This window comes from Hemiscyllium ocellatum, chromosome 4 (assembly GCF_020745735.1).
Source record: "Hemiscyllium ocellatum isolate sHemOce1 chromosome 4, sHemOce1.pat.X.cur, whole genome shotgun sequence".
NCBI lineage: Eukaryota > Metazoa > Chordata > Chondrichthyes > Orectolobiformes > Hemiscylliidae > Hemiscyllium > Hemiscyllium ocellatum.
The window spans coordinates 108,559,733-108,585,386 of record NC_083404.1 but is presented as its reverse complement, the minus strand read 5'-3'; the positions used below and the strand labels follow the sequence as shown (position 1 = coordinate 108,585,386).

General features: G+C 40.6%; 1 protein-coding gene across 1 annotated transcript in view; it reads right to left on the bottom strand.

Annotated features, from left to right (window-relative positions):
* Nucleotides 1-25,039, bottom strand: part of LOC132815235 (interferon-induced, double-stranded RNA-activated protein kinase-like) — a gene marked incomplete at its 5' end in the record, with an annotated part of 29,231 nt that extends 4,192 nt beyond the window's left edge. Inside the window, 7 exons of the mRNA XM_060824049.1 lie at nucleotides 172-234; nucleotides 905-1,012; nucleotides 7,137-7,277; nucleotides 17,610-17,781; nucleotides 21,278-21,385; nucleotides 23,232-23,351; nucleotides 24,975-25,039. Of these exons, the coding sequence (XP_060680032.1) occupies nucleotides 172-234; nucleotides 905-1,012; nucleotides 7,137-7,277; nucleotides 17,610-17,781; nucleotides 21,278-21,385; nucleotides 23,232-23,351; nucleotides 24,975-25,039 (777 nt within the window). The remainder of the gene's footprint in view (nucleotides 1-171; nucleotides 235-904; nucleotides 1,013-7,136; nucleotides 7,278-17,609; nucleotides 17,782-21,277; nucleotides 21,386-23,231; nucleotides 23,352-24,974) is intronic.
* Nucleotides 25,040-25,654: the final 615 nt, after the last annotated feature.

Genomic DNA, 25,654 nt, shown 5'->3' with positions numbered 1-25,654 from the left:
TTCTTTTGACTTTGGTGCTCAAGGTCTGAATTGACTAATATCCAGATTGATACCCTCAATCATTCCCAAACCATGAACCATCCCAAAAGTATAAACAGAAGCATCAGTGATAACCACATAAAAGACAGGTTTTAATTCATCAATATCCAAATCACATTTCAATAATCTTACCTCTTTGGGAAACATCTTTGTAAAGTCTATGGGAAAATTGCAATCTTTCACTTCAGTCCATATCTGTGGAAAAGAAAATATTTACTCTTGGCATAATGTGAATTAAACATTTGTTATGTTTCTCAAGGGAAACAAGTCCACAATTTCTCCATGGCTTAATTTTGATCTCAGTATTTTGCATCCACTCTGCAACCAAAACTGCATCCACACTCAATCTGTATCCATTCTTAACTGACAGAGCATCCAGACCCAATTAGCATTCCATTCATCTTGCACTACACCCAGACCAAATCTATACCAGTCCTCACCCATTAAAACACCCACAGTTATTGCTGAGCCCAGAAGCAATCTGTACCAATCCTCATCCAGACTGGATTTGTACCAAACTATGCTCAATACGGAGCTGATAACCAATTTGTATTAACTGTCACTTGACAATGGACTCAGGAATGCCAGTAATCACTAGTACTGAGTTCCGATCCAAATTGTACTAGTCTTTGACATGTACTTGACACCGTACCTAGACCCAATCTGAACCCAGCAGATGTTGCAGCTCCGGCTAGACACAGTACAGGTGTTTATACAGCTGCATATAAACTCAGTTTGGTTATGTTGTTATCTTCAACCAACAGTGTGCCAACACAAACCATCCAACATAAAGAATGTGCATTTGAATGTAATTGCCAAATATTTTTTCTCTCTTACGCAGTTCATGTTATTAATGAAAACTTACCTTCTGTTTCTCGTGATTTGTTCCAGATTGCAAGATAGGATACATAAGTTCAAATAATATAAGACCCAAGGAATAGATATCCACTTTGTGATTGTACACTTCAGACACCTAAAGTCAAATTTTAAAAAAAAACGCACGTTACAACTGCATCACAATTAATGAGAAGTTGTATATAAGAAGAAGATTCAGTTAAAATTCTCCAATGTCACATTCATTCAATTCCTTAAGTCTGCATCATTTGACTACACAAGAAATGCTCAATGTCAACAAAGTGCAAATCAGTTTTAACAACTTTGCAGGTTGTTTCTGACAAGAAGAAGAAACCCATCAGTATGCTTTGCTAATAGCACTGATCACAGTAAAGAATTTGAGTCCTAATTACCACCTCAACGTTATTCACCAGGCCTCTGCTCCATTCACATAACAATGCTTTCCATGTCAATTATGACACCGAAATCAACACAATACTGAAAATTTATCAGACCAAATAGGACAACTCAATTTAACTTATTACTGCCACATCGGTCTGTGCTCAATCATCAGAAAAACGTTGAAAAGTGAAATTGACAGTTCTAAGTGGCACTCAATCATCAATAATTTATCAGAGTCTCTGAGTTCTGGGATGTACTATCGTCTTGGTACAAGCATGGACAAATACTGATTCCCAAAGGTGAGGTAACGATAATCATTTTTTAGCTCAAAGCAGTACTTGACCAAGTGTTGCATTAGGAGTCTGAGCAAAGCTGAAATCAATAGCAAGCAGGGTGAAAACTCTCTGCCAGGTGGCATCAGTGGAAGATTGTTGTGATTGTTGGGTTTTAATCCTCTCAGCCGCAGGGCATCATTGCGAAGTTCCTCAGGCAGAGTCCAAGGCCCAGCATCTTCAGCTGCTTTATAAATGACTTCTTCAAAGGTCAGAAGAGGAGATGTTTGCAGATAGAGTCATAGAGCTATGCAGCATAGAAACGGACCCTTCAGTCCAACTTTTCTATGCTGACCAGATATCCTAAATTAATCTAGTTCCATTTGCCAGAAATTGGCCCATATTCCTCTAAACCCTTCCAATTTATATATCCATCCAGATGCCTTTTAAATATTGTTATTGTACCAGGCTCCATCACTTCCTGTGGCAGCTCATTCCAGATATGTACCACTTTCTGCATGAAAACATTGCCCCATTGGTCCCTTTTAAATCTTTCCCCTCTCATCTTAAAATTTAAACCTTAAATCCTCTCGTTTTGGACTCTGCTACCCTGGGAAAAAGACCTTGACTACTCACCCTATCCATGCCCTTCATGATTTTGTAAACGTCTATCAGGTCACCCCTCAACCTCCAATACTCGAAAACAACCCCAGCCTACTCAGCCTCTCCCTATAGCTCAAACCCTCCAACCCCGGCAACATCCTTGTAAATCTTTTCTGAACTTTTCAAGTTTCACATCATCCTTCATAAAACAGGCAGACCAGAATTGAATGTATTGTTCAAAAGGTGGCCAAACCAAAGTCCGGTACAATTCCAACATGGCCTCCCAATCCTATACTCAATATTCTGACATATAAAGGCAAACAAAAAAGGCAAGCTAAATAACTTCTTCACTACCCTATTCAACTTTTAAGGAATTATTAACCTGCACTCCAAGATCTCTTTGTTCAGCAACAGTCCCTGACACCTTACCATTAAGTGTATAAATCCTGCCCTGATTTGCCTTTCCAAAGTACAACACCTCACATTTATCCAAATTAAACTACATTTGCTACTGTTTGGCCCACCAGTCCATCTGACCAAAATCCCATTGTACTCTGAGGTAACCTTCTTCGCTGTCCACTACAACAGTTAGATGCAATGAGGAATGTACAAGAGCGAGGGGATGTGATGGATGGCAGTTATAGGAAGGGACAAAAGTTGCAGAATTAGTCACATAGATGGGTTAAATCCAGGAAAGGCAAGAGAGGTAGGCAGGTAGTGCAGGAATCTTCTGTAGCTATTCCCATTTCAAACAAGTATGCTGTTTTGGAAAATGTAGGGGGTGAGAGATTCTGAGGGGAATGTAGCATGAACAGACAAGTTTCTGGTATCAAGACTGGCTCTAATGCAATGAGGGGTACGTCAGCTTCCAAGTGATTGATTGTGTTAGGGGACTTTCTAGTCCAAGGCACAAACAGATGCTTCTGTGGCCAGCAGCAAAAAATCAGGATGGTGGGTTGCCTCCCTGGTGCCAGGATCAAGGATGTTCCAGAGACGGTGCAGAATGTTCTCAAGGGGAGAGGGATCAGCAAGAGGTCATTGTACACATTGGAACCAATGACATATGAAGGGAAAAGGATGAGATTCTGAAGGGGGATTATAGAGAGTCAGGCAGAAATTTAAAAATGAGATCCTCAAGAATAGTAATATCTGGATTACTCCTGGTGCTACGAGCTAGTGAGGGTAGGAATAGGGGGTTAGAGCAGATGAATGTATGGATGAGGAGCTGGTGTATGGGAAAAGGATTCACACTTTTGGATCATTGGAACATCTGCTGGGGTAGAAGTGACCTGTACAAGAAGGACAGGTTTCACCTGAATTGGAAAGGAACTAACATATTTGCAGAGAGATTTGCTAGAGCTGTTCGGGAGGATTTAAACTAGTAGCGAGGTGGGGTGAGACTCAGGGAGATAGTGAGGAAAGAGATCAATCTGAGACTTGTACAGTTGAGAAAAGAAATGAGTCATACAGTCGGGGAGGCAGGGGCAAAGCAGAGAACAAGGTAGGACTGAGAAATTAAATTGCATTTATGTCAATGCAAGAGGCCTAACAGGGAAGCCAGATGAACTCAAGGTATGGTCAGCAACACTTTTTCTTTGAAAAAGTAACAAAGAAGATTGATGGGGGCAGAAGGGTGGACATTATCTATATGGACTTCAGTAAGGTGCTCAGCAAGGTTCCCCATGGGAGACTGATTAGCAAGGTTAGATCTCACAGAATACAGGGAAAACTAGCCATTTGGATACAGAACTGGCTCAAAGGTAGAAGACAGAGGGCGTTGGTGGAGGTTGTTTTTCAGACTGGAGGCCTGTGACCAGTGGAGTGCCACAAGGATCAGTGCTGGGTCCTCTACCTTTCATCATTTATATAAATGATTTGGATATGAGCATAAGAGGTATAGTTAGCAAGCTTGCAGATGACACCAAAATTGGACAGCAAAGAAGGTTACCACAGAATACAGTGGCATCTTGATCAGATGTGCCAATGGGCTGAGAAGTGGCAGATGGAGTTTAATTTAGATAAATGTGAGGTCCTGCATTTTGGGAAAGCAATTCTTAGCAGAAGGTGGCATTTGGCATACTTTCCCTTATTGGTCAGAGTATTGAGTACAGGGGTTGGGAGATCATGTTGCGGCTGTACAGGACATTGGTTAGGCCACTGTTGGAATATTGTGTGCAGTTCTGGTCTCTTTCCTATCGGAAAGATGTTGTGAAACTTGAAAGGATTCAGAAAAGATTTACAAGGATGTTGCCAGGGTTGGAGGATTTGAGCTATAGTGAGGGGTTGAATAGGCTGGGGTTGTTTTCCCTGGAGTGTTGGAGGCTGAGGGGTGACCTTATAGAGGTTTATAAAATCATGAAGTGCATGGATAGGATAAATAGACAAAGGGTGGGGGAGTCCAGAACTAGAAGGCATAGGTTTAGGGTGAAAGGGGAAAGATAATAAAGAAACCTAAGTGGCAACTTTTTCATGCAGAGTAGTACGTGTATGGACTGAGCTGCCAGAGGAAGTTGTGGAGGCTAGTACAATTGCAACATTTAAAAGGCATCTGGATGGGTATGTGAATAGGAAGGATTTGGAGGGATATAGGTCAGGTGCTGGCAGGTGGGCCTAGATTGGGTTGGGATATCTGGTCAGCATGGAAGAGTTGGATTGAAGGGTCTGTTTCCGTGCTGTACATCTCTATGACTCTTTGAACTCCAATTTTGGTGTCATCAGCAAACTTACTAACTATTCTTCCTCTGTTCACATCCAAATCATGTACATAAATGACGAAAAGTAGTGGACCCAGTCCCGATCCTTGTGGCAGACCGAAACTCACAGGTCTCCAGTCTGAAAAGCATCCCTCAACTAACACCCTCTATCTCATACCTTCAAGACATCTCTGCATCCAAATGGCTAATTCGCCTTGTATTCCATGTAATCTAACCTTGCTAACCAGTCTACCATATGGAAACTTATTGAATGCTTTACTGAAGTCTATATAGATCACGTCTACCACTCTGCCTTCATTAATCCTCTTTGTTACTTCTTTAAAAAACTCAAGCTAGTAAGACACAATTTGCCATGCATAAAGCCATATTGACTATTCCTAATTGGTCCTTGCCTTTCCAAATACATATAGATCCAATCCCTCAGGATTCCCTCCAACAACTTGCCCACCACTGATGTCAGGCTCACCGGACTATAGCTCCCGGGCTTTTCCTTACCACCTTTCTCAAATAGTGGCACCATGTTAGCGAATCTCCAGTCTTCCGGCACTTCACTTGTGGCTATCCATGATACAAGTATCTTAGCAAGGGCTCCAGCAATCACTTCCCTAGCTTCCCACAGAGTTCAAATCCTGGCGATTTATTCACCTTTGTGTTTTAAGACATCCAGCACCCTTTCCTCTGTAATATGGACATTTTTCCGAGAAGTTCTCTTGCTTCAATATCCTTCTCCACAGTATGATTGCACAAAGTTCAGTACCCTTCACAGTTCCTCAGATAATGAAACAATTCATGTCTGAGTAAGACTTGGACACCATTCATACTTGGACTTAAATGTAACAAAAATCACGTGTTGCCAAGTAATGACAATCTCTGACAAAGAGAATCTAACCAGAGCTCCTTGATATTGTCACAGTTGAATCCCTCTCAGTCAACATCCAAGGTGGTTACCATTGACCAGAAACAGAACTGGACCAATAATAAAAATATAGCTGCAAGTTCAGGTCAGGGAATGAAAATCCTTTGGCAATTAACTCAATGCCCAACTTCCTTAAAATCCATCCATAATGTATACAATATGATGAATACTTCCTAGTTGTCTGGACAATGATAGTTCCAATAGCATTCAAGAAGTTTGACACTATCCAGGACAAAGCCAGCTGCTGAATGGATATCCTGTTTACCATTAACATTCACTTCCTTCATCATTGACACGAGGGGTAGCAATGCGTCCCAGCTGCAAGATACACTGCAGCAACTTGTCAATCAGACTACACCTTCCAAACCCACAACTACTTACATTCAGAAGGACATGGGGAACAGAAGCATGGGAAACACTACCATCTGTGAATTTCTCTTCAAGTCACACATCATCCTAACTTCAAACAATACCTAATGCATTCTTTCACAGTCGCTAGATTAGAATTCTGGAACTCCCAACTGAACAACACAATGGCTATACCTCTGAACTGCAACAGTTCAAGAAGTCACAGGACACCAGGCAATAGTCCAACAGATTTATTTGAAATCCCAAGCTTTTGAAGCACAGCTCTTTTGGCAGGTGAATTGATGAAGGAGCATGACTCTGAAAGCTTGTGATTTCAAATAAACCTGTTGGACTATAATCTGGTGTCATGTGACTTCTGACTTTGTCCACCCCAGTCCAACACTGGCACCTCCACATTCAAGAAGGCAGCTCAACATTACCAACTAATAAATGCTGCTCATTCCAGAGTTGCTCACATTGCCCAATGAATAAAATAGAAACCCACAACATTGAATATGCTGACTGACACTGATGAATGAATCTATTTACATGAAATATGACACTATAGGCAAACAAAGTACACTCCACACATTGGGGAGCAGATCAATTCATGCTGCATTTGGTAAAAGTAGAAAATTGGTGCAAGGATCATAAGTACAATAATATTAGTATTACACTACAGTACACTTCAGTGACAGGAAATATGCTGCATGACATTATATTTGTGTGAATATACTGAGCATTCTTTTTCTGGGAAGTTCCAGAAGTGGAAATGATCAATGGAGTCTAGCTCATTCATCTGTTCCAATCTGTGCCATGCATGCACTAAACAAACAGATAGAACAGAGGAATAAGGTCCAAAATGTAAACTTCACTCTGGAATTCTGAGTAGGGAGTAATTTAGTAACTCTGAAGTAAGAGTATGAGCATTGCAAACAACTAGAGATCAAATTTTAGAAGTGTTAGAGAGATATCCTTTTAACAACTTGATTTTCTATGTAGTCAAACCTGTTCTGGTGCCATGTATAAACGAGTTCCAACTTCTGGAGACCGAGAAAACTGTTCAAGTCCTTCTCTCTTCCAGGATGTAACAAGCCCAAAATCTCCAATTTTGATCTTATTGTCCAATGCAAAAAAGATATTGGCAGGCTTTTGGGAAAGAACACCAATATCAAATTAGGAACCTGACATCAGGAATATCAGATCAAGAACATTAAAGTAGAAATTGCAAGTCAAGAACATCAGAGAAAGGAAATCAGGTCAAAAACAACACATCAAGAACACCATATCAGGCATATCAAGAAAAAATTAAATCTGTGTTACAGAATCATATTAATAAGTAGAAATTACTGTGAGCTGCTACAGCTGTTCTTTCTGGAATACAATTGCAAACAATGGGACTCTATCCAGCAACTGGCTGACAAATGCATAATTGGGTTAAACAGGACCGAATGGAAGTCAGCCATGTTCTTCCTCCAATAACAGAATAGTCCATGAACGTACACGAAGAGCTGAATGAAGAAAGGTCATTTGGTAATAATGATACGAATCAGAAGCTCCATAAGAATCTGGGAAAATGCATAATGAGGGGTTTCATAAATTCTTGAAAGGCAGGCATGATTTGGATATGCCGGTGTTGGACTGGGGTGTACAAAGTTAAAAATCACACAACACCAATTAAACCTGTTGGACTATAACCTGGTGTTGTGTGATTTTTAACTTTGAAGAGCAGGGTCTTTCAATTCAAATCCTTGATTAAGTAATAGCAGTAACTATAAAGATAGACTTAAAAAAAAGGATATAAAATATCACAAACTTTCTGCCCGAAGTAGTAATACGGCAAGTTTGTATTGTTATTGTAATATTAGACTTTTTGACTTGTAGAGTTTGTTATCCAAACTTGATTTAGACAAAGTATAAAATAGACCATTAATCTAGTTCTGCTTGTTTTCTGCCAGCCACATGGGCTTGGTGAAAATGACATCTGAGCTTAATATTTTTTAATAGGAGTTCCTTTTTTTTGTGTGATCAACACAGCAGAAATCTTATAGAAATATTACAAGCAGTTTTTGTCATTGTTCACAGGTTCTGACAAAGTTGCAACAGAAAGTTGGAAGATCCATCTAGAAATTCCAGGAGATCATCTCTAACTTGTTTATTTATGTATCCTCTGACAGGCATTTGTGTTTTCTTAAACTCAAAATGTGGGATCCAATTAAGTTTTCCCAGCAACAAGCTTTTGTAAATTTAAAAATATTAAAAGGCTGTTTATTGTCACTCACGAATCTGAAAATGGCACAATGTTTCACACACTCATTTTACACACACAAAGGTAAGATATGGATGAAGTTATTACACTGTTACAGATTGCAATTATCCATTACATTCATGGTAGTCCTGTGGCTTCTTAAATGGTTTCAATGTTTTATGGTTAAAACAAGACATTGTAAATCAAAGTATTGTCAGCAGGCTGTGAAGTTTCTTGAAATCAGCTTTCTAAGAGATTTCTCAGCTTTCTCAGGTAAAGTTGTAGTTGGGACGAAGTTGTGCTTTCTATATTTAAAAGGTAATGGTGTTAATTAGCTTGGGTGATTGATGGTGTGCAGTGAGTCTGATGCTTTTTAGTGAATGTTGATTTGCAAACAGCTTTTAACTGATTTTATAAGCAGTCAACAAAATGGCTTTCTCATTATATGACTTGTACATATTGCCATTTCCATGAAAGATAAAAGTTCATTAGCGTTGTGTTCAAAAAAAGATGCAACAGTAAGTCAGGAACTGTAAGCCAATCATTTTAACTTCGGTTGGGGAAGCTTAAAGAAACAATAATCCCGGACAAAGTTAGTAGTGACTTGAAGAAATGTGGGTTATTCAAGGAGAGCCAGCATGATTTGTTTTGTTTAAAATATTTTTATTGAAACATTTTTCTTCACAAAATTAGAAAGTTACAAAAACATGAAAATATAGCATCATATCATCAAAAACAACAATAAATAATAAACCAACTACTATACTACTCTACAAAAGAAATCAAAACTACACTCATTACAAATCAATCAATAAATAAATAACTCTGCTCAGCGCAATAAGAACATAGCTCTCAACTTTCGAGAGCATCAATTATTAAACCCACATTTGTTCAAAATTCTTCCTTTCATTGCATTAAGTTTATCAGACCAAGCCATCATGGCTATACAAAAGGTAAAAAATGAGGTCTGCAGATGCTGGAGATCACAGCTGAAAATGTGTTGCTGGTTAAAGCACAGCAGGTTAGGCAGCATCCAAGGAATAGGAAATTCGACGTTTCAGGCATAAGCCCTTCATCAGGACCCACATTAAACCCACATTTGTTCAAAATTCTTCCTTTCATTGCATTAAGTTTATCAGACCAAGCCATCATGGCTATACAAAAGCCCTAATCAACATGGCAGACAGATCTACTTCCAAGTAATTCAAAAAGGGCTGCCACGTCTTGTAAAAGTTGTCTGTTTTCTGGTGCATCATATTTGTAAAAAGTCTAAAGGAATGTGTTCCATAATTAACTTACGCCATCCTGACAGACCCAGGATTTCTCATACACCTAACACATCAGAATGTTCTTCCTTGCACAAAATGTAAGAACATCAAAAAGCTCTTTCCCACATACATCTAAGTGAGGTAAATTCAGCAGACCCAGCATCAAAGAGACTGGGTCCACCTTGACTTCAGTCCCAAAGACTCTCTCTATTACTCGTGCCACAGCACTCCAATACGCACGGAGCCTGTGGCAGGGCCACAGACAATGAGTGAGGGTACCCACACTTACTTTACATTTGGGGCACACTGAAGATACTCCCTGTTTAAATTTTGCAAGATGATCTGGGCCAGATGAGCCCTATGAAGAATCTGTAACCGCATAGCATGAGTCCTATTACATATTGAAATCCTTTTTATATTCCCACAAATGACCTCTCATGTTTCCAAAATGATCTCAACTCCTAAGTCTCTCTGCCAGACCTCATGTAGACGTTCGATGTCACCCGAGGAACCTCCCCCCAACAAATGATAGAGAGTACTCACTGAAAGAGTGCTCTTAGCCTGAAGCACCTTCTTTTCCATATCAGATCTATAACACTCAGTCAAAAGTGTGGTCTCCTTTTGGATAAAATCCCTAATCTGAAAGAAGCGGAAGAGATCCCTACTGGACAATCCATATTTCTGAGTTATTTGATTTAAACATCAACATTTCACCCTCAAACAGATCACCCAAACAAGAGATTCCCCTATCCATCCAAAGTTTATGTCTGGGATCCATTGTCCCTGGCCGGAAATCCAGCTTGCCAAGAATGGGAGTAAGAAAAGATGTTTTAGATGTACTACGCTCCATCTGCCTCATTGCCCTCCATGCTTTGACAGAGTTAGCAACTATTGGATTATAACAATGTTGTGCAACTGTCCGCATTTTGTCTCAAAACAACATTGATAAGAGGATACTTCATCTGGGAGGCCTCAATGTCCAACCATGTCGATGCCGAGCCCCCACAGATATGGCAAGTATTTACCCGGCCTATCATCATACTCAAACAACATTTGCTTTGCAAAGGAAAGGTCCTTCCTGGCTGTATGTGCAAGCCGTGGTTTAAGACGGATTGAAGGGCAGTGATCTGCTGTAGCTTAGTCACTGATGGTTGACTGTAATATGCCGTCTCAGCTGTCTTCAATCATACCTCGAGCAGGCGCTGCTGCTCTCCCATCCATCGCTTCTGACTGGTCAAGTATGAGATAATTATGCCTTTAGCATCGGTCTCAGCAGTTTCCCAAAGAATGGAAGGATTACCAGATGGCCAAAAATGCTTCAAATTCCCCAGAAAAGTACTCAATGAATTTTCTGTCCTCGAGGATGAAGAGATTCATTTGTCAGTACCAAGAGTTCATTGCATTAACCTTAATCTCAACCACGAAATAAACTGCTGCATGATCAGTGATGGCAATATTCCCAATTGAATAAGATGATCAAAGTTTGTGCGAAGATTTGTAGCTCGGGTGCTTGTTGTTGTGGTTCTGTTTGCCGAGCTGGAAGTTTTTGTTGCAAACGTTTCGTCCCCTGGCTAGGAGACATCATCAGTGCTGTGCAGCCTCCTGCGAAGCGCTTCTTTGATGTTTCTTCCGGCATTTATAGTGGTCTGTCCTTGCCGCTTCCGGGTGTCAGTTTCAGCTGTCCGCTGTAGTGATTGGTATATTGGGTCCAGGTTGATGTGTCTGTTGATGGAATTTGTGGATGAATGCCATGCCTCTAGGAATTCCCTGGCTGTTCTCTGTCTGGCTTGCCCTATGATAGTAGTGTTTTCCCAGTCGAATTCATGTTGCTTGTTGTCTGAGTGTGTGGCTACTAGGGATAGCTGGTCGTGTCGTTTCGTGGCGAGTTGGTGTTCATGTATGCGGATTGTTAGCTGTCTTCCTGTTTGTCCTATATAGTGTTTTGTGCAGTCCTTGCATGGTATTTTGTAAACTACATTAGTTTTGCTCATGTTGGGTATTGGCTCCTTTGTTCTAGTAAGTTGTTGTCTGAGCGTGGCTGTTGGTTTGTGTGCCATTATGAGTCCTAGGGGTCGCAGTAGTCTGGCTGTCAGTTCTGAAACGCTCCTGATGTATGGTAGTGTGGCTAGTCCTTTTGGTTGTGGCATGTCCTCGTTCCGTGGTCTATCTATTAGGCATCTGTTGATAAAGTTGCGCGGGTATCCGTTTTTGGCGAATACCTTGTATAGGTGTTCCTCTTCCTCTTTTCGCAGTTCTGGTGTACTGCAGTGTGTTGTAGCTCTTTTGAATAGTGTCCTGATGCAGCTTCATTTGTGTGTGTTGGGGTGGTTACTTTCATAGTTTAGGACTTGGTCTGTGTGTGTTGTTTTCCTGTGGACCCTTGTGGTGAATTCTCCGTTCGGTGTTCTCTGTACTATCACATCTAGGAATGGGAGTTGGCTGTCCTTTTCTACTTCTCTCGTGAATCGGATGCCTGTGAGTGTGGCGTTGATGATCCGGTGTGTTTTTCTATTTCCGTGTTTTTGATGATTACGAAAGTGTCATTGACATATCTGACCCAGAGTTTGGGTTGAATTTGTGGTAGGGCTGTTTGTTCTAACCTTTGCATAACTGCCTCTGCTATGAGTCCCGAGATTGGTGATCCCATGGGTGTTCCGTTGATTTGTTCGTATATCTGATTGTTGAATGTAAAGTGTGTAGTGAGGCATAAGTCCAGTAGTTTAAGTATGCCGTCTTTGTTGATAGGTTCCGCCTCCTGTTTTCTGTTGTGCATGTCCAGTAGGTTGGCTATTGTCGCCACGAAACGACACGACCAGCTATCCCTAGTAGCCACACACTCAGACAACAAGCAACATGAATTCGACTGGGAAAACACTACTATCATAGGGCAAGCCAGACAGAGAACAGCCAGGGAATTCCTAGAGGCATGGCATTCATCCACAAATTCCATCAACAGACACATCGACCTGGACACAATATACCAATCACTACAGCGGACAGCTGAAACTGACACCCGGAAGCGGCAAGGACAGACCACTATAAATGCCGGAAGAAACATCAAAGAAGCGCTTCGCAGGAGGCTCCACAGCACTGATGATGTCTCCTAGCCAGGGGACGAAACGTTTGCAACAAAAACTTCCAGCTCGGCGAACAGAACCACTGAATAAGATGACACAGAATCTAGAAGAGCCGCAGGAGTGAGGAAAAAAAAATCAATCCTCATATAGCACCGCTGGATATCTCATCAAATATTGAATACCAAGGTCTCTGAATTTTCTCTTGACCTCATCAAACGGATTCTTTTTATGGATCACCACCGCAGAAAAGTCCCGGAAAAATATTATCGTAGTTTCCCGATAAGTCAGGGACTTTGGATCTTTCCTCATCCTTCCAGAAGATTCCAGGACTCTTTGCTTGTCCCTGTAGCTTTAAAAATCATACCAGGACCAGGTAGGCGTACCGATCCAGATTTGCGCACTGCAACCCAGTGAACTCTGCCAACCTTCACCCAGTCCGCCTTGGCATCCCGCCAAGAAATTGTGGCAGCCAGTCTTCAAAAAAACTTGCTAGCTGCCCAACTTCCACTCCCTCTGGCAGCCCAATGACCCGGATATTTTTCCTCCCACCTCAATTTTCCAGATCATTGACCTGTTCAGTCAAAGCCTGGACCAGTTTGTTGAGGGCCTACATCCACCCCACCGAGGACTCGACCTGGTCTCTGACGCTACTGTCCACTGCTTGACCCCTTACAACTTGCTTCTCAAGCCCTTCCAAATCATTCTCATGCTTTTGTAGCATGACTGAAATCAGCTCCAGCCGAGTACGATTGTCTTCCATCAAACCCTTGATCATCCCTTGGGTCGCCACGGGTTCTTCAGCGAAGTTCTGCTGCCCAGGTACTTCTTTCTCGACTGCTGAGGAAGCTGCAGCTGCATCCGCAGTCGCAGTTCCGGGCATGCCCGATGCCTTGGGCGAGTGTCCTGTGTGTTGGGGTTTGGCTATATGCTTTCCTCACTCACTCAAAAGCAATTTACAGTAGAACCTCGACTATTTGAACATCAACCATCCGAATCCTGGATCATTCTAACAAGATAGAAGTGGGTACTGCAGATGCTGGAGATTACAGTCAAAATTAGAGTGGTGCCAGAAAAGCACAGCAGGTCAGGCAGCATCCGAGGAGCAGGAAAATTGACACTTCAGGCAAAAGCCCTTCATCAAAATGTTGATACTCCTGCTCCTCAGATGTTGCCTGACCTGTGCTTTTCCAGCACCACTCTAATCTTGACTCTGATCTCTATCATCTGCAGTCCTCATTTTCACCATATGTTGTGACCAGTCAAGTAGTTGGACCGGAGAGGGACAAACCCCTCTGACCCCTGTTGCATCAAAATCATCATTGATATCCAGCATTTGGATTGTTATCTTGTGATTGCCTACACAATGCAGACTTGCAATTTAAAATAGCAAATGCAACAAAGAAAATTAAATAAATGAATGAAGTTAATATGCATCTGACTAAGATCTTCAAAGTGCGCAAATTCTCAGTAAATCTCTTGATGCAGATAATTAAAATGGTATATAAAATATATTTCTCCAAGGAAGCTGGAATATGAGATGTTGAAATTATCCTCCAGTTGTAAGGCAATTTGATGAGACTTCATCTGGATGCTGCTTTCAGTTTAGGACATTGCACTTGAGAAAGCTTATATTGATTTCAGAGCAGCTACAGCTCAGATTCACCGGAATTATACTAGACCTAAAGGCACTAAATTGAGACAGTTTGCTTGTATATAGAAGTTTGAGAGGTGCCTCGAATGAGATGTTTAAAATGATAAAGTTCATTTTGATTAAGAATGGGAACACCAATATTATCTCTGCTGGGTAATTGAGAACAAGCACATAATCTTAAATTAGAGCTAAGCCAGTCTGGAAGCAGGTTTAAAATAGGGTTCTTAAAAAGCCCGAAACGTCAATTTTCCTGCACTTCAGATGTTGCCTGATATTCGAACAAGATCTGAATGCCCTGCAAAAACAGTATCAGGCAACCCAGCATTCAGTTATCAGTTAAACAGCATTATGGCATGCATTGCTGGATAACTGAGAGATGTTCGATAACCAGCAACTCTTGGCTAACCGGCATTATAGTGTGCAATGCCAGATAATTGAGAACTGCTTGAACAGCCAGCACTCATGGATTACGGCTTGTTTCCAGCCACCCGAACGATCAATCTTCCCGATAAAATACTCCCAACCCATCTTGTTTGGACGATCAAGGCTCCACCGCAAATGGATTTAACAACCATTTAGTATCAATTTTCTCCAAAAAAAGGTAAGGTTCGTGGGGGAGGGGGGTAAAAATATCACTCCTCTTGGGCTGGGGTGCAAAGCTCAGCAAGGCAAATCTGCTCAGATTGCCACCATCTTGGATTCTCCCAGCATGGTGTTCAGAGTAAATCATGTTTAACCAACTCACTGGAGATTTCTGAAGTGGAAACAAAGATGTTTGATGAGTGTATTGTGGTTGATGTGCTGTACATGGATTTACAAAAGGCATTTGATACAGTACCACACAACAGACCTGTGAAAAAAACCTCATTCCTCATGAAATAACAGGATCAGTAGCAGCACAGGTAAGAAATTGGTTTAATGACAAGAACTAGAGATGAGCGGCTAATGGATGTCTTCCAACTAGAGAAAGCTTTGTCGAGAAGTTCTCCAGGGCTTTTGTTGGGATCCTTGCTCTGTCTGATGTGTATTCACGATCTTTACCTTTGTGTACAGGACACAATTATAAAAAAATGTAGATGAGATAAAACTTACTGAAGATTCCAGGTGGCACAGTGGCTCTGCCGTTAGCACTGCTGCCTCATAGTGCCAGAGACCTGGGTTCAATTCCTGCCTCAGGTAACTGTCTGTGCGGAGTTTGCACATTCTCCCCGTGTCTGTATGGGTTTCCTCCGGGTGGTCTGGTTTCCTCCCACACTCCAAAGATGTGCAGGTTAGGTGAATTGGACATGCTAAATTGCCCATAATGTTAGATGTATTAGTTAGGGGTAAATACAGGATAGGTAAATGGGTGTGGGTGGGTTACTCTTCGGACGGTCAGTGTGGACTTGTTGGGTCAAAGGGTCTGTTTCCATACTGTAGGGAATCTAATCTAATCATACAGCAGAGCTGCAGAAGGACATAAGTAAGTTGGTGAAATGCGAATAGTGCAAGGAAATGTGAAACAATTCATTTTGGTAGGAAGAACATGGAAAGACCACACAAAATAAAGGGTACAGTTCTAAAGGGGAATGCAGGGAGAGTGGAACACGTATGTATAGAACATAGAACAATACAGCGCAGAACAGGCCCTTCGGCCCTCAATGTTGCACTGACCTGTGAACCATTCTCAGCTCGTCCCCCTACACTATCCCAAAATCATCTTATTTAAGGATTGTTTAAATCTCCCTAATGTGGCTGAGTTGACTACATTAGCAGGTTGGGCATTCCACGCCCTTACCACTCTCTGCAAAGAACTTGCCTCTGACATCTGTCTTAAATCTATCACCCCTCAAATTGGAGTTATGTCCTCTCGTACAAGCTGACGTCATCATCCTTGGAAAAAGTCTTTCACTATCTACTCTATCTAATCCTCTGGTCATCTTGTATGTCTCTATCAAATTCCCCCCTTAGCCTTCTTCTTTCAAATGAGAACAGATCCATAAGTCCTTTCCTCATAAGACCTTCCCTCCAGACCAGGCAACATCCTGGTAAATCTCCTCTGCACCTTTTCCAATGCTACCATATCTTTTCTGTAATGGGGCGACCAGAACTGTACACAATATTCCAAGTGTGGCCGCACCAGCGTTTTGTATCGTTGCAGCATGATATTGCGGTTCCGAAACTCAATCCCTCCACCAATGAAACCTAACACACATATGTTTTCTTAACAGCACTATTCACCTGGGTGGGAACTTTCAGGGATCGATGCACATGGACTCCAAGATCCCTCTGCACATCCACACTACCAAAAATCTTTTCATTGACCCAATACTCTGCCTTCCTGTTATTCTTCCCAAAGTGCATCATCTCATAGTTAGCTGCACTGAACTCCATTTGTCACCTCTCAGCCCAATTCTGCAGTTTATCCAAGTTCCCCTGCAACCTGTAACATTCTTCCAAACTGTCCACTACTCCACCAACTTTAGTGTTGTCTGCAAATTTACTGATCCATCCACCTATGCCTGCGTCTAAGTCATTTATAAAAATGACAAACAGCAGTGGTCCCAAAACAGATCCTTGTGGTACAACACTAATAAATGTACTCCGTACTGAATATTTTCCATCAATCACCACTCACTGCCTTCTTCCAGAAAGTCAGTTTCTAATCCAAACTGTTAAATCACCCTCAATTCCATGCCTCTGCACTTTCTCCATCAGCCTACCATATGGAACCTTATCAAAAGCTTTACTGAAGTCCAAGTATACCCTACCCTCATCTACATGCTTGGTCACCTTCTCAAAAAACTCAATGAGGTTTGTGAGACACAAACTGCCCTTGACGAAACCATGTTGAAATCTGCTTTAGTCACTTTAGGGGTGGCTGGATGTACTGATTAATAAACCAGACAGTATCAAGGCTTTATTGATGTGCCATATAGCACAGAGCAAGGTGGTTATATTAAATCCTTATAAAACACTGGTTCAGCCTCAAATGGAATATTGCATCCAGTTCTGGAAAGTTATAAAGATATTCGACAGAGAGCGGAAAAAATTCACAAAATGGCTTCTTCCAGAGGTCACATGACTAGCCTTATAGATTCAAATGGTCTAGACTGCAATTATATCAGAAATACATCAAAAGCACTCCTTTGAAATTCAAGCAAAGGATCAGAAGGCTACTGTGGTAAGCAGTATGTGAAGCAATAAAATTACCCATGATCTTATTGAATCTAAATTCACATGCAGGGAAACTCTTACCTTTAAGTCCTGGTGGATGTAATTTTGGTTGTGAATATAAACCAAGCCAGCACTGATCTGATGAACTATTTGATATCGATTCTTGTCCAGTTCATCTCTACCAACATTTTGTAACCAATTCTTCAGTGTCTCCTTGCACAACTCCATTTGAATACAGAGGTATTTTGTCTGCCTAATGAAGACAATGCAAAACCAGCTTTTAATCATCTGATGCTAAAACACGGAAGAAATACATTCATCCATCACATGGTGTTCTTTGAAATATCTCTCCAATTCATCTCCCCTTCCATCATCATCCTCAAATGGAAAGCATCTAATTTAGAGAGTGCTCATTCTGCTTGTTCTGTCTATTAAGTCATCTTCTATTCTTGATAAAACTGATATATTTTCTCCTAAAATAGGAATATGAATTCAAATCGCCTTCATTTCTTCTAGTGATGGAAGGGAAATACCCAAGGGCTGTTGATAGATATTTTCTGATTAACCTGTTCAGTGATGTTATTACACACCACTGGAGTGAGGGCAGGGTGGGGTGGGGGAGGGTGGGGGGTTTTAAACCTAGACTTCCTGTTTCACTCCCTCTGTGTCACAAGAGCCATCACTAAAGTCTGTTTATATTCTTCCAGTGAACGCTTTTTTAAGTTAACATAGGAAATTTGTGATTTACAGGAAAAAGGGTTGGGACTTGAACTCTGGCCTTCTGGCTCTGGAGGCAGACACAGTACCACATCAACACAAGAACAGTTTACATTCTTCTGGTGAGCTCTTCTTTAATATGGCATTCAAAAATCTGTCAAGCACCTCAATTTATCATAACTATGAAGGCTGAGGAACTTGTGAGTTATAAGAATATAGGAAAAGGAGCACGTCACTTAGTTGAACCTGTTCCACCATTCTCTTAGATCTTTAAACTTTCACTACACCGTTGCTCTTTTATTCGTATCTCTCCATTGCCTTAGTGAACAAATCAATCAATCTCTATCTTGAGAGCTTCATCTGGTCTATCACACATTAAAATTGCTAAGAATCCTACAATTTTTATCTGTATACAAAAAATTTGGTTTAACTGCCACCTTGTCAATTGGCACTCTTGATAAAGTGGCAAAAATTATTTACCTCAAATATCGCGATCTACCATGATATCTGAGTATTTATGCTATAAATAAAGTATAACCATGATGTGTAAACCCTCTGCATTACATTTCTGTTAGTGACTGTATGTTTTTACATTGAGGTGTGTTGATGTTTTTACATAGATTTTCTTGAGGGATTTTGACGTCTCGAAGCTTCACTTGGTCAGAGTTCACTGTGATTATGCGTACCTCTTGATTATCTGGAATATTTGATCAATTGGCACACTCTTGGTCCTATAGGTGCAAGTTAATGAAAACTTATTGCAGTAAATTTAATGTAATGGTCTCCCCAGAGTGCTTCATGGGAGAAGTACGTATATACATAGTATAGTTATACCATGCTTTATAAGAAATCACTTAATAAATTTACTGTCTGAGAATCATTATTTGAATTCTTAGAAAGACCAAAGCCACAATCCAGTTACTTGAAATTAGTCAAAGATGGCTGCACATTTGTGTTACTTTACTTTCTCCATCCCAAGACCATAAGGCCTATGTATCTACAAAACCTCAACAGATACAAGGAGATAGAAGGAGTGTGGATAGTGACTGCAGGTTCTGAGTAACAAAACATCTTGGCAATCAGAAACTAAAGCAGAAATCACTAGAAAAGCTCAGCAGGTCTGACAGCATCTGTGGAGAAAAATCAGAATTAACGTTTCAGGTCAAATTACCTGTTTCTGATTTCCAGCATCTACAGTTCTTTCAGTTTTCATCCAGATAATCACTTTTGTGCTTAAATAGGAAACTATCAAAAAGTAGTTAAAGTCCCATTGTCCAAGCGATTATGAAAGAAATTTTTTCAGGTGTTAGCTACTCACATAAGCCATGCACCTGGAAACCACTTTTCCACAACCTTGTTATGGATAAATGTGCAGTTGAAGAGTGTGGTTCCTTTGAAAAGCCAGCTAACACGTTTTGTGTTTAATCACCTATTTAGTCTGCAGCCCTGGCCAAGCAAATGAGACACTGAGGAAACAATAAACCTCTGGGGGTCTCACTGTCCCAATACAATTCAGAGGTTTTGAATCCCATTTACTAATTCTATTGTTGCTCCTTTTACACAGCCACAGATTTTAAAAAACTAGCTCAATCTAGCAGTAGCTGTCTTTGAAATAACAGACAAGTCATCTATCTATATCTTCAAACCACAAATACAGGAGGAGCACTGAGTTGTATCTGAGGCCAGGTGAGTCACCAACCATCAAAGTGCCATACACTCTTGTTTTCTTTGTGTGTGTGTAAGAAGAGTTTAACAATAATACAATGTCAAACCAAATCAGGAAATAAATCAGATTACTGAAAGCATGGTAAACGTGTTGGATTTCATGGTGTGCCTTGAAGAAGGAAAGCAAGGTAAAGAGGTGCCAGAGGATATTGTTGAGTTTAGGGTCTAAGCAACTGAAAATACAACTACTAATGATAGAGCGAATAAAATCAGGGATGAACGAGTGATGTCTTGGCAGGTATGGCGCTGAAGACAATGACAGAGGTAGGGCTGAGGCAATGCAGGAATCAGATAAGATGAGAATTTTTAATTTGCTTGACTAGGAGCCAGTATATGTTGTTCAGTGTCTAGAGAAATGAAAGACTGAATGAATGAGTGTTTCAGCCAACTGATCAACTGAGACAGGGCTAATCCTGACCCTAACACTAACTCTTCCTCCCCACCTATCCACTCCATCCTCCAGTCTGACCTATCACCATTATCCCCCACATTTATCCACCTATCACATTCCTAGCTACTTCATCTCCCTCCCATTTATCTTTTAGCTCCCTTGGGCTTTCCCCCACCCCCCCATCTGATTCCTGTCCACATTGCTGATGAAGAGCTTACTCGAAATGTCAATTGTCCTGCTCCTCAGATGCTGCCTGACTAGCTGTGCTTCTCCAGCGCCACAGTTTTTGACAATGTTACAGAAGTGAAAATGTATGGCCTTGGTGAGAATATAAGGTCAGAAACAACAGTGAAGGATCAAGAGGGATGGTGGTGAGCTGGACCAAGGTAACATCAACATACATGTGAAATCTAATGATGTCATTTATATGCATCTGCACCTCAATGGGGAAGACAAGAGCGTCAAGGATTGAGCGTTTATTATTGGGAGTCTATTATTTACCACTTTGGGAGCACCAGGAAATTGGCAAGCATGTGGATTTCCTGAAGAAGGGCTTATGCCTGAAACGTCATATCTCCTGTTCCTTGGATGCTGCCTGACCTGCTGCGCTTTTCCAGCAACACATTTTCAGCTCAAGCATGTGGAAAAGCAACCTTACGACAGTATTCTGAATTAATTGGTAGTCTTTTGCCTTCCCCACCCTACCCACATGACCACTTAAGGTCTTTGTCACTCTGACTGATAGAATATGGATGTTCAACAAAGCAGTCACTTGATTTGGTATTTTTGATGTAGGATCAGTACACTAGACAATGGATGCATTTTCACAGATGAATAGATCAATCCTCATTTTTCCTATGATCACTTTTACACTTGCATGGATCTAATAATTAAATATTTGTTGCATTTAACCTACCATAATGAAGATTTGTCGATCCAGGAACTAAAGTAACGGATGATATTGTGGTGAAAGAACTTTGCCAGCGTTTGGGCTTCCTTAACTATTCTTTTTGCATCATCGTCTCTAAAAGATAACAGGAAGGAATGAGACAAAGATAAGTTTGCTTCAATTCTGTACCTGACTTAAATCACATTCCCAGTATTCAATGATGAATGAAGTACTTTGAAGGTGCTTTAAGGTGAGAACAATATTATTCCATTTATATACAAGTACACCAATACAGCGGAGATAAACATTTGCCAACAGACATAACACTCCTCTTCTTCAAATGAGTGCCATTGGTTCTTTCCTATCCACCTGAGAGGAAAGATAGGGGCTCAGTTTAATTTTTATCTGAAAGATAGCACCTGTGATAGTACAGCACCGCCCTAGTATTGCAATAGAATATGAATTTTGATTATATTGTGTTCAAAGCCTGGGGTTAGATATTTCAGGGCACCATGGGTCCTACTTTCATGAGCCTCTGTTAAAAAAAAATCCAGAGGGAATCCCACATAGCACTGCCTCACAGCCAATAAACATCCACTAGGTTGCCAGTAGAACAGAAGCTGGATCTCACTGAGAGGTGAGATCTCCCAGAAGGCTTTAATTCAGAGACTGGCAAGGTTTAAGGAGTTATTTAGCACTAGAACGTGACTTTGCCCCACGTGTTTGGGAGTTAATGAAGGGGTTGGTGAGCGGGTGGGCCCAGCATTTGAGATCGGCCATGGTGGAGGGGGTCCTTTAAGAAGGGACATGCTCCTGTCACCAGCCTGTGCAGTTTATCCAGCTAGGCTGCGCATTTAATATCGGCATCAGTGAGATTCTGGTGGTGGCTGGATGAGACCTTTTTCCCGTTTAAGGGCCTCAATTGGTCTAATGGTAGGTGTGCCGTTCAATGTCATTCCTGTCATTGGTAGGATTATAATGCTCTTGTGTTGCTTACCAGCTGTAGCTCAAACCCTCCAACCCTGGCAACATCCTTATTAATCTTTTCTGAACCCTTTCAAGTTTCTTTTGTATAGCAGGGAGACCGGAATGAGGAATGAGGAGAGATCTTTAGTATTATATTTGTTACAGGAAGATGTAGGTATTTGTCAGTGAGTATCTTACCGCATCCGGAAAGAGATAACAGATATAATGGTTAGCTTCTTTGGCCAATCATATTAAATTGGGAGGAAAAATTAGTCACTGCCACAGCTATGGCTGGATGTGGCCAAGAAGGCCAGTAGCAAGAGCACTGGACGATATTCCTAGATTCAGTCCAGGAAGCTGTTTTAATAACCTAACAAAGACTGGAAAGTAGAATAGAGTATCACATTTTCCAAGATGCAGGTGTGTACAAAGCTCTGTTCCTCCCCTCACTTTGTCTTTTCAGGCCTGCTCCATCACATTATATGACCCAATATCTTTGTGAATGCACCAGTTATTCTCTTTCAGGGAGACCTTTAGGGAGAGGCTGAATAGGACTTTGAATAGCATTGGAGGCTGAGGGGTGACCTTATACAAGTTTATAAAATCATGAGGGGCATGAATAGGACATCAGTTAAAAATGAAAGAGGAAAGATTTGAAAGGGACCTAAAGGGCAACTTTTTCATGCAGAGGATGGTATGTGTATGAAATAAGCTGCCATAGGAGATGGTGGAGGCTGATAGAATAGCAAGATTTAAAAGGCAAATGGATGGATATATGAATAGGAAGGGTTTAGAGGATATGGGCCAAATGCTGGCAAATGTGACTAGATTAATTTAGGATATCTGATCTGCATGGATGAGTTGGACTGAAGGGTATCTTTCATGCTGTACATCTCTATACTCTTCCAGTTGTAAATTGGCTGACCAATGAATAGGCACACCACATCCAGTGAAAACAAAACCTCACAAGGTGAGGAATCATGTTATTTTTCCTAATTAGAATAAGCATGCTTACCGAGTTATTTTCACACAGTTGATTGCATATCTGTGGTTGTCAACTTTGTGTTTCACTTCATAAACAGAACCAAAGGATCCCTTTCCAAGCCTCTGTACTTCTTCAAAGGCTCTCCTGTAACTATAAATTAATTGTTGGGATGAATAAATAAACTAAAGAATAAAAAAACAAAATGTAGAATGAATAGGAATAAAACCAGAAAGTACAGGTTAGGCAACACTTTAAAAAATAAGGACCCTTAATAGATAATAAGCTTTATGATAGAATAGAAATCTTATGGAATTAATGGGCACAGCATGGATTTTCTCTCTCAGGTAGAGTGTACACAATTCTAAGCAGTCAAGTGCAAAATTAAGGTACTGGTAAAGGTCAGAAAGATTGCTTTGTAGTCTTGAGATCAAAACATTCCTGAACTGATGTTAGGTAGTCTTTAGGTCATCTCTGTAGCCCCTTATCTGTGCATGTATTTAGAAAGAGTCACAACTGATCATCAGCATAAAATCAACTAAAAAGCTGATCTTGAGATGAATGAAGGACAGAGATGGAAGTGACCATCCTGACAGCTACCTGATCTAAGAAATAAAGCATACACATTAAAAAGTGATCAGAGATTGGGACAGCATTTATCAGGGGGAAGTCCTCCTTCTGCAGATTGAAGATGGACCAGGAAAGTTGTAAGAAGAACAACAGAAAGGTTTCCTAACACTTTGACTAGAGAGCAGGATGCTATTATTCCAAGCAACTGAAATCAGCACAATCTGTGACAATTGTTCATTCATCATCTGTTATAAGTGGTCTATTCTCAACTGTCATGGATTGTATAGGTGTACTCTTTCCTGTCTATTTATTAAATGCACAATATTTAAACAATTGCTCATTCATAAACTACGTTAAAATTATTTACAAATATTTTGTCTATTTTAAATATTTATGACTCCAAGTCAAAATATCCTACCGCATCCACACAGTGATAACAGACGTAATCGTTAGGTTTCTTTGCCAATCACATTAAATTGGGAGGAAAGATTTGTCACTGCCACAAACAAGATCTGGCTGAATGTGTCCAAGAAGGTCGGCACCAAGAACACTGGGTCGTATTCCTAGATTTGGTCCAGGAAGCTGCTTTAATAATCTAACAAGGTCTGGAAAGTAGAATAAAGTATCATTTTTTCCAACATACAGGTGAGCACAAAGCTCTATTCCTCCCCTCACTTGGTCTTTTCAGGCCTGCTCCATCACATTACGCAACTCATTATCTTTGTGAATGCACCAGTCATTCTTTTACAATGCAGTTCTCATCTATCCATCCATAATTACCACTCCCTCTGATATTGAGCAATTTTGTGCTTCAATTTAACAGTCATCTTCCTTAAACAAATTGCAACCATTGGATGAATACACTTAGAGGTCAGCGAGCTAACTTACATACTTATCATCAACCTGACCTACAAATCTTCTCAAAAAAAGATCTGTTTTTATTTGATTGCAGGAAAACAGTAATCATTCATGATAGGGACAGAATTTAATATCAGTATGCCATGTCCAAATATTCAGTCATAAACCTTTTCTTGTTTTGCTTACTAGCTATTCATGGGCATGGAAACTCCTGTGCAATCTCCAGATTGATCTGCGGATCTGTGTACTGACACATCTACTGACACTCTGAATCCGTAATAAGACCGCTAGAGATGTATACCCAAACTAAGTATCCAAATAGGTTGATGATTAATCAAACCTTCTTACAATGAACGCCTTTTAAATTTATTGTATTCAACGGTATCTTCAGGTTCACAAGTTTCACTAGTTTCATCAAATTGTGAATTATCAGCAGATGTATTGTCTTAGAAACATGAAGCATATCTTGAACCAATTCCAGAGCTTTCAGTAATGTCTTTGCTATTAGGTTCACTAGAGAGATCAGTAGAGCTGGAATTTGAAGTCTTGTAGCTTTCCAAGTCCAATTTTAGGTTGTTTTCTATTCTTGCATTCTCCAAGTCAACAAACAGAACACTATCAGATGTATTTGTCTGTCCAGAGGTTGAGCTCAGTTGATCTGACCCAGCCTCTCTGTGACAGGTATCCAAGGTTTCCTGTAGACTGTTCATACTAGCTAACACAAGATCATTGGGGTCACAACAATTAGTGTTTGTTCTCAATAACATGTAACTACTGAAATCACGGTGGCCAGAGCTTGTGATACATCCATCCACGTTTGGAAAGTTTTCATTTGCTTCATTACTTTCATTTCTGGGGCCGCAATTGCTAATTGTGCAAGCAATTTCAAAGGTGTTGATATGGATGCTTCATCATTCCTGACAGGACTAGACTTCTTGGACGTGGACCTGAAGCAAGAAAAATAAATACTATTGAGATGGTGAATTCCATTCATGTACTTTGTAAAGAACAGTTTTGTTTGCATTTTT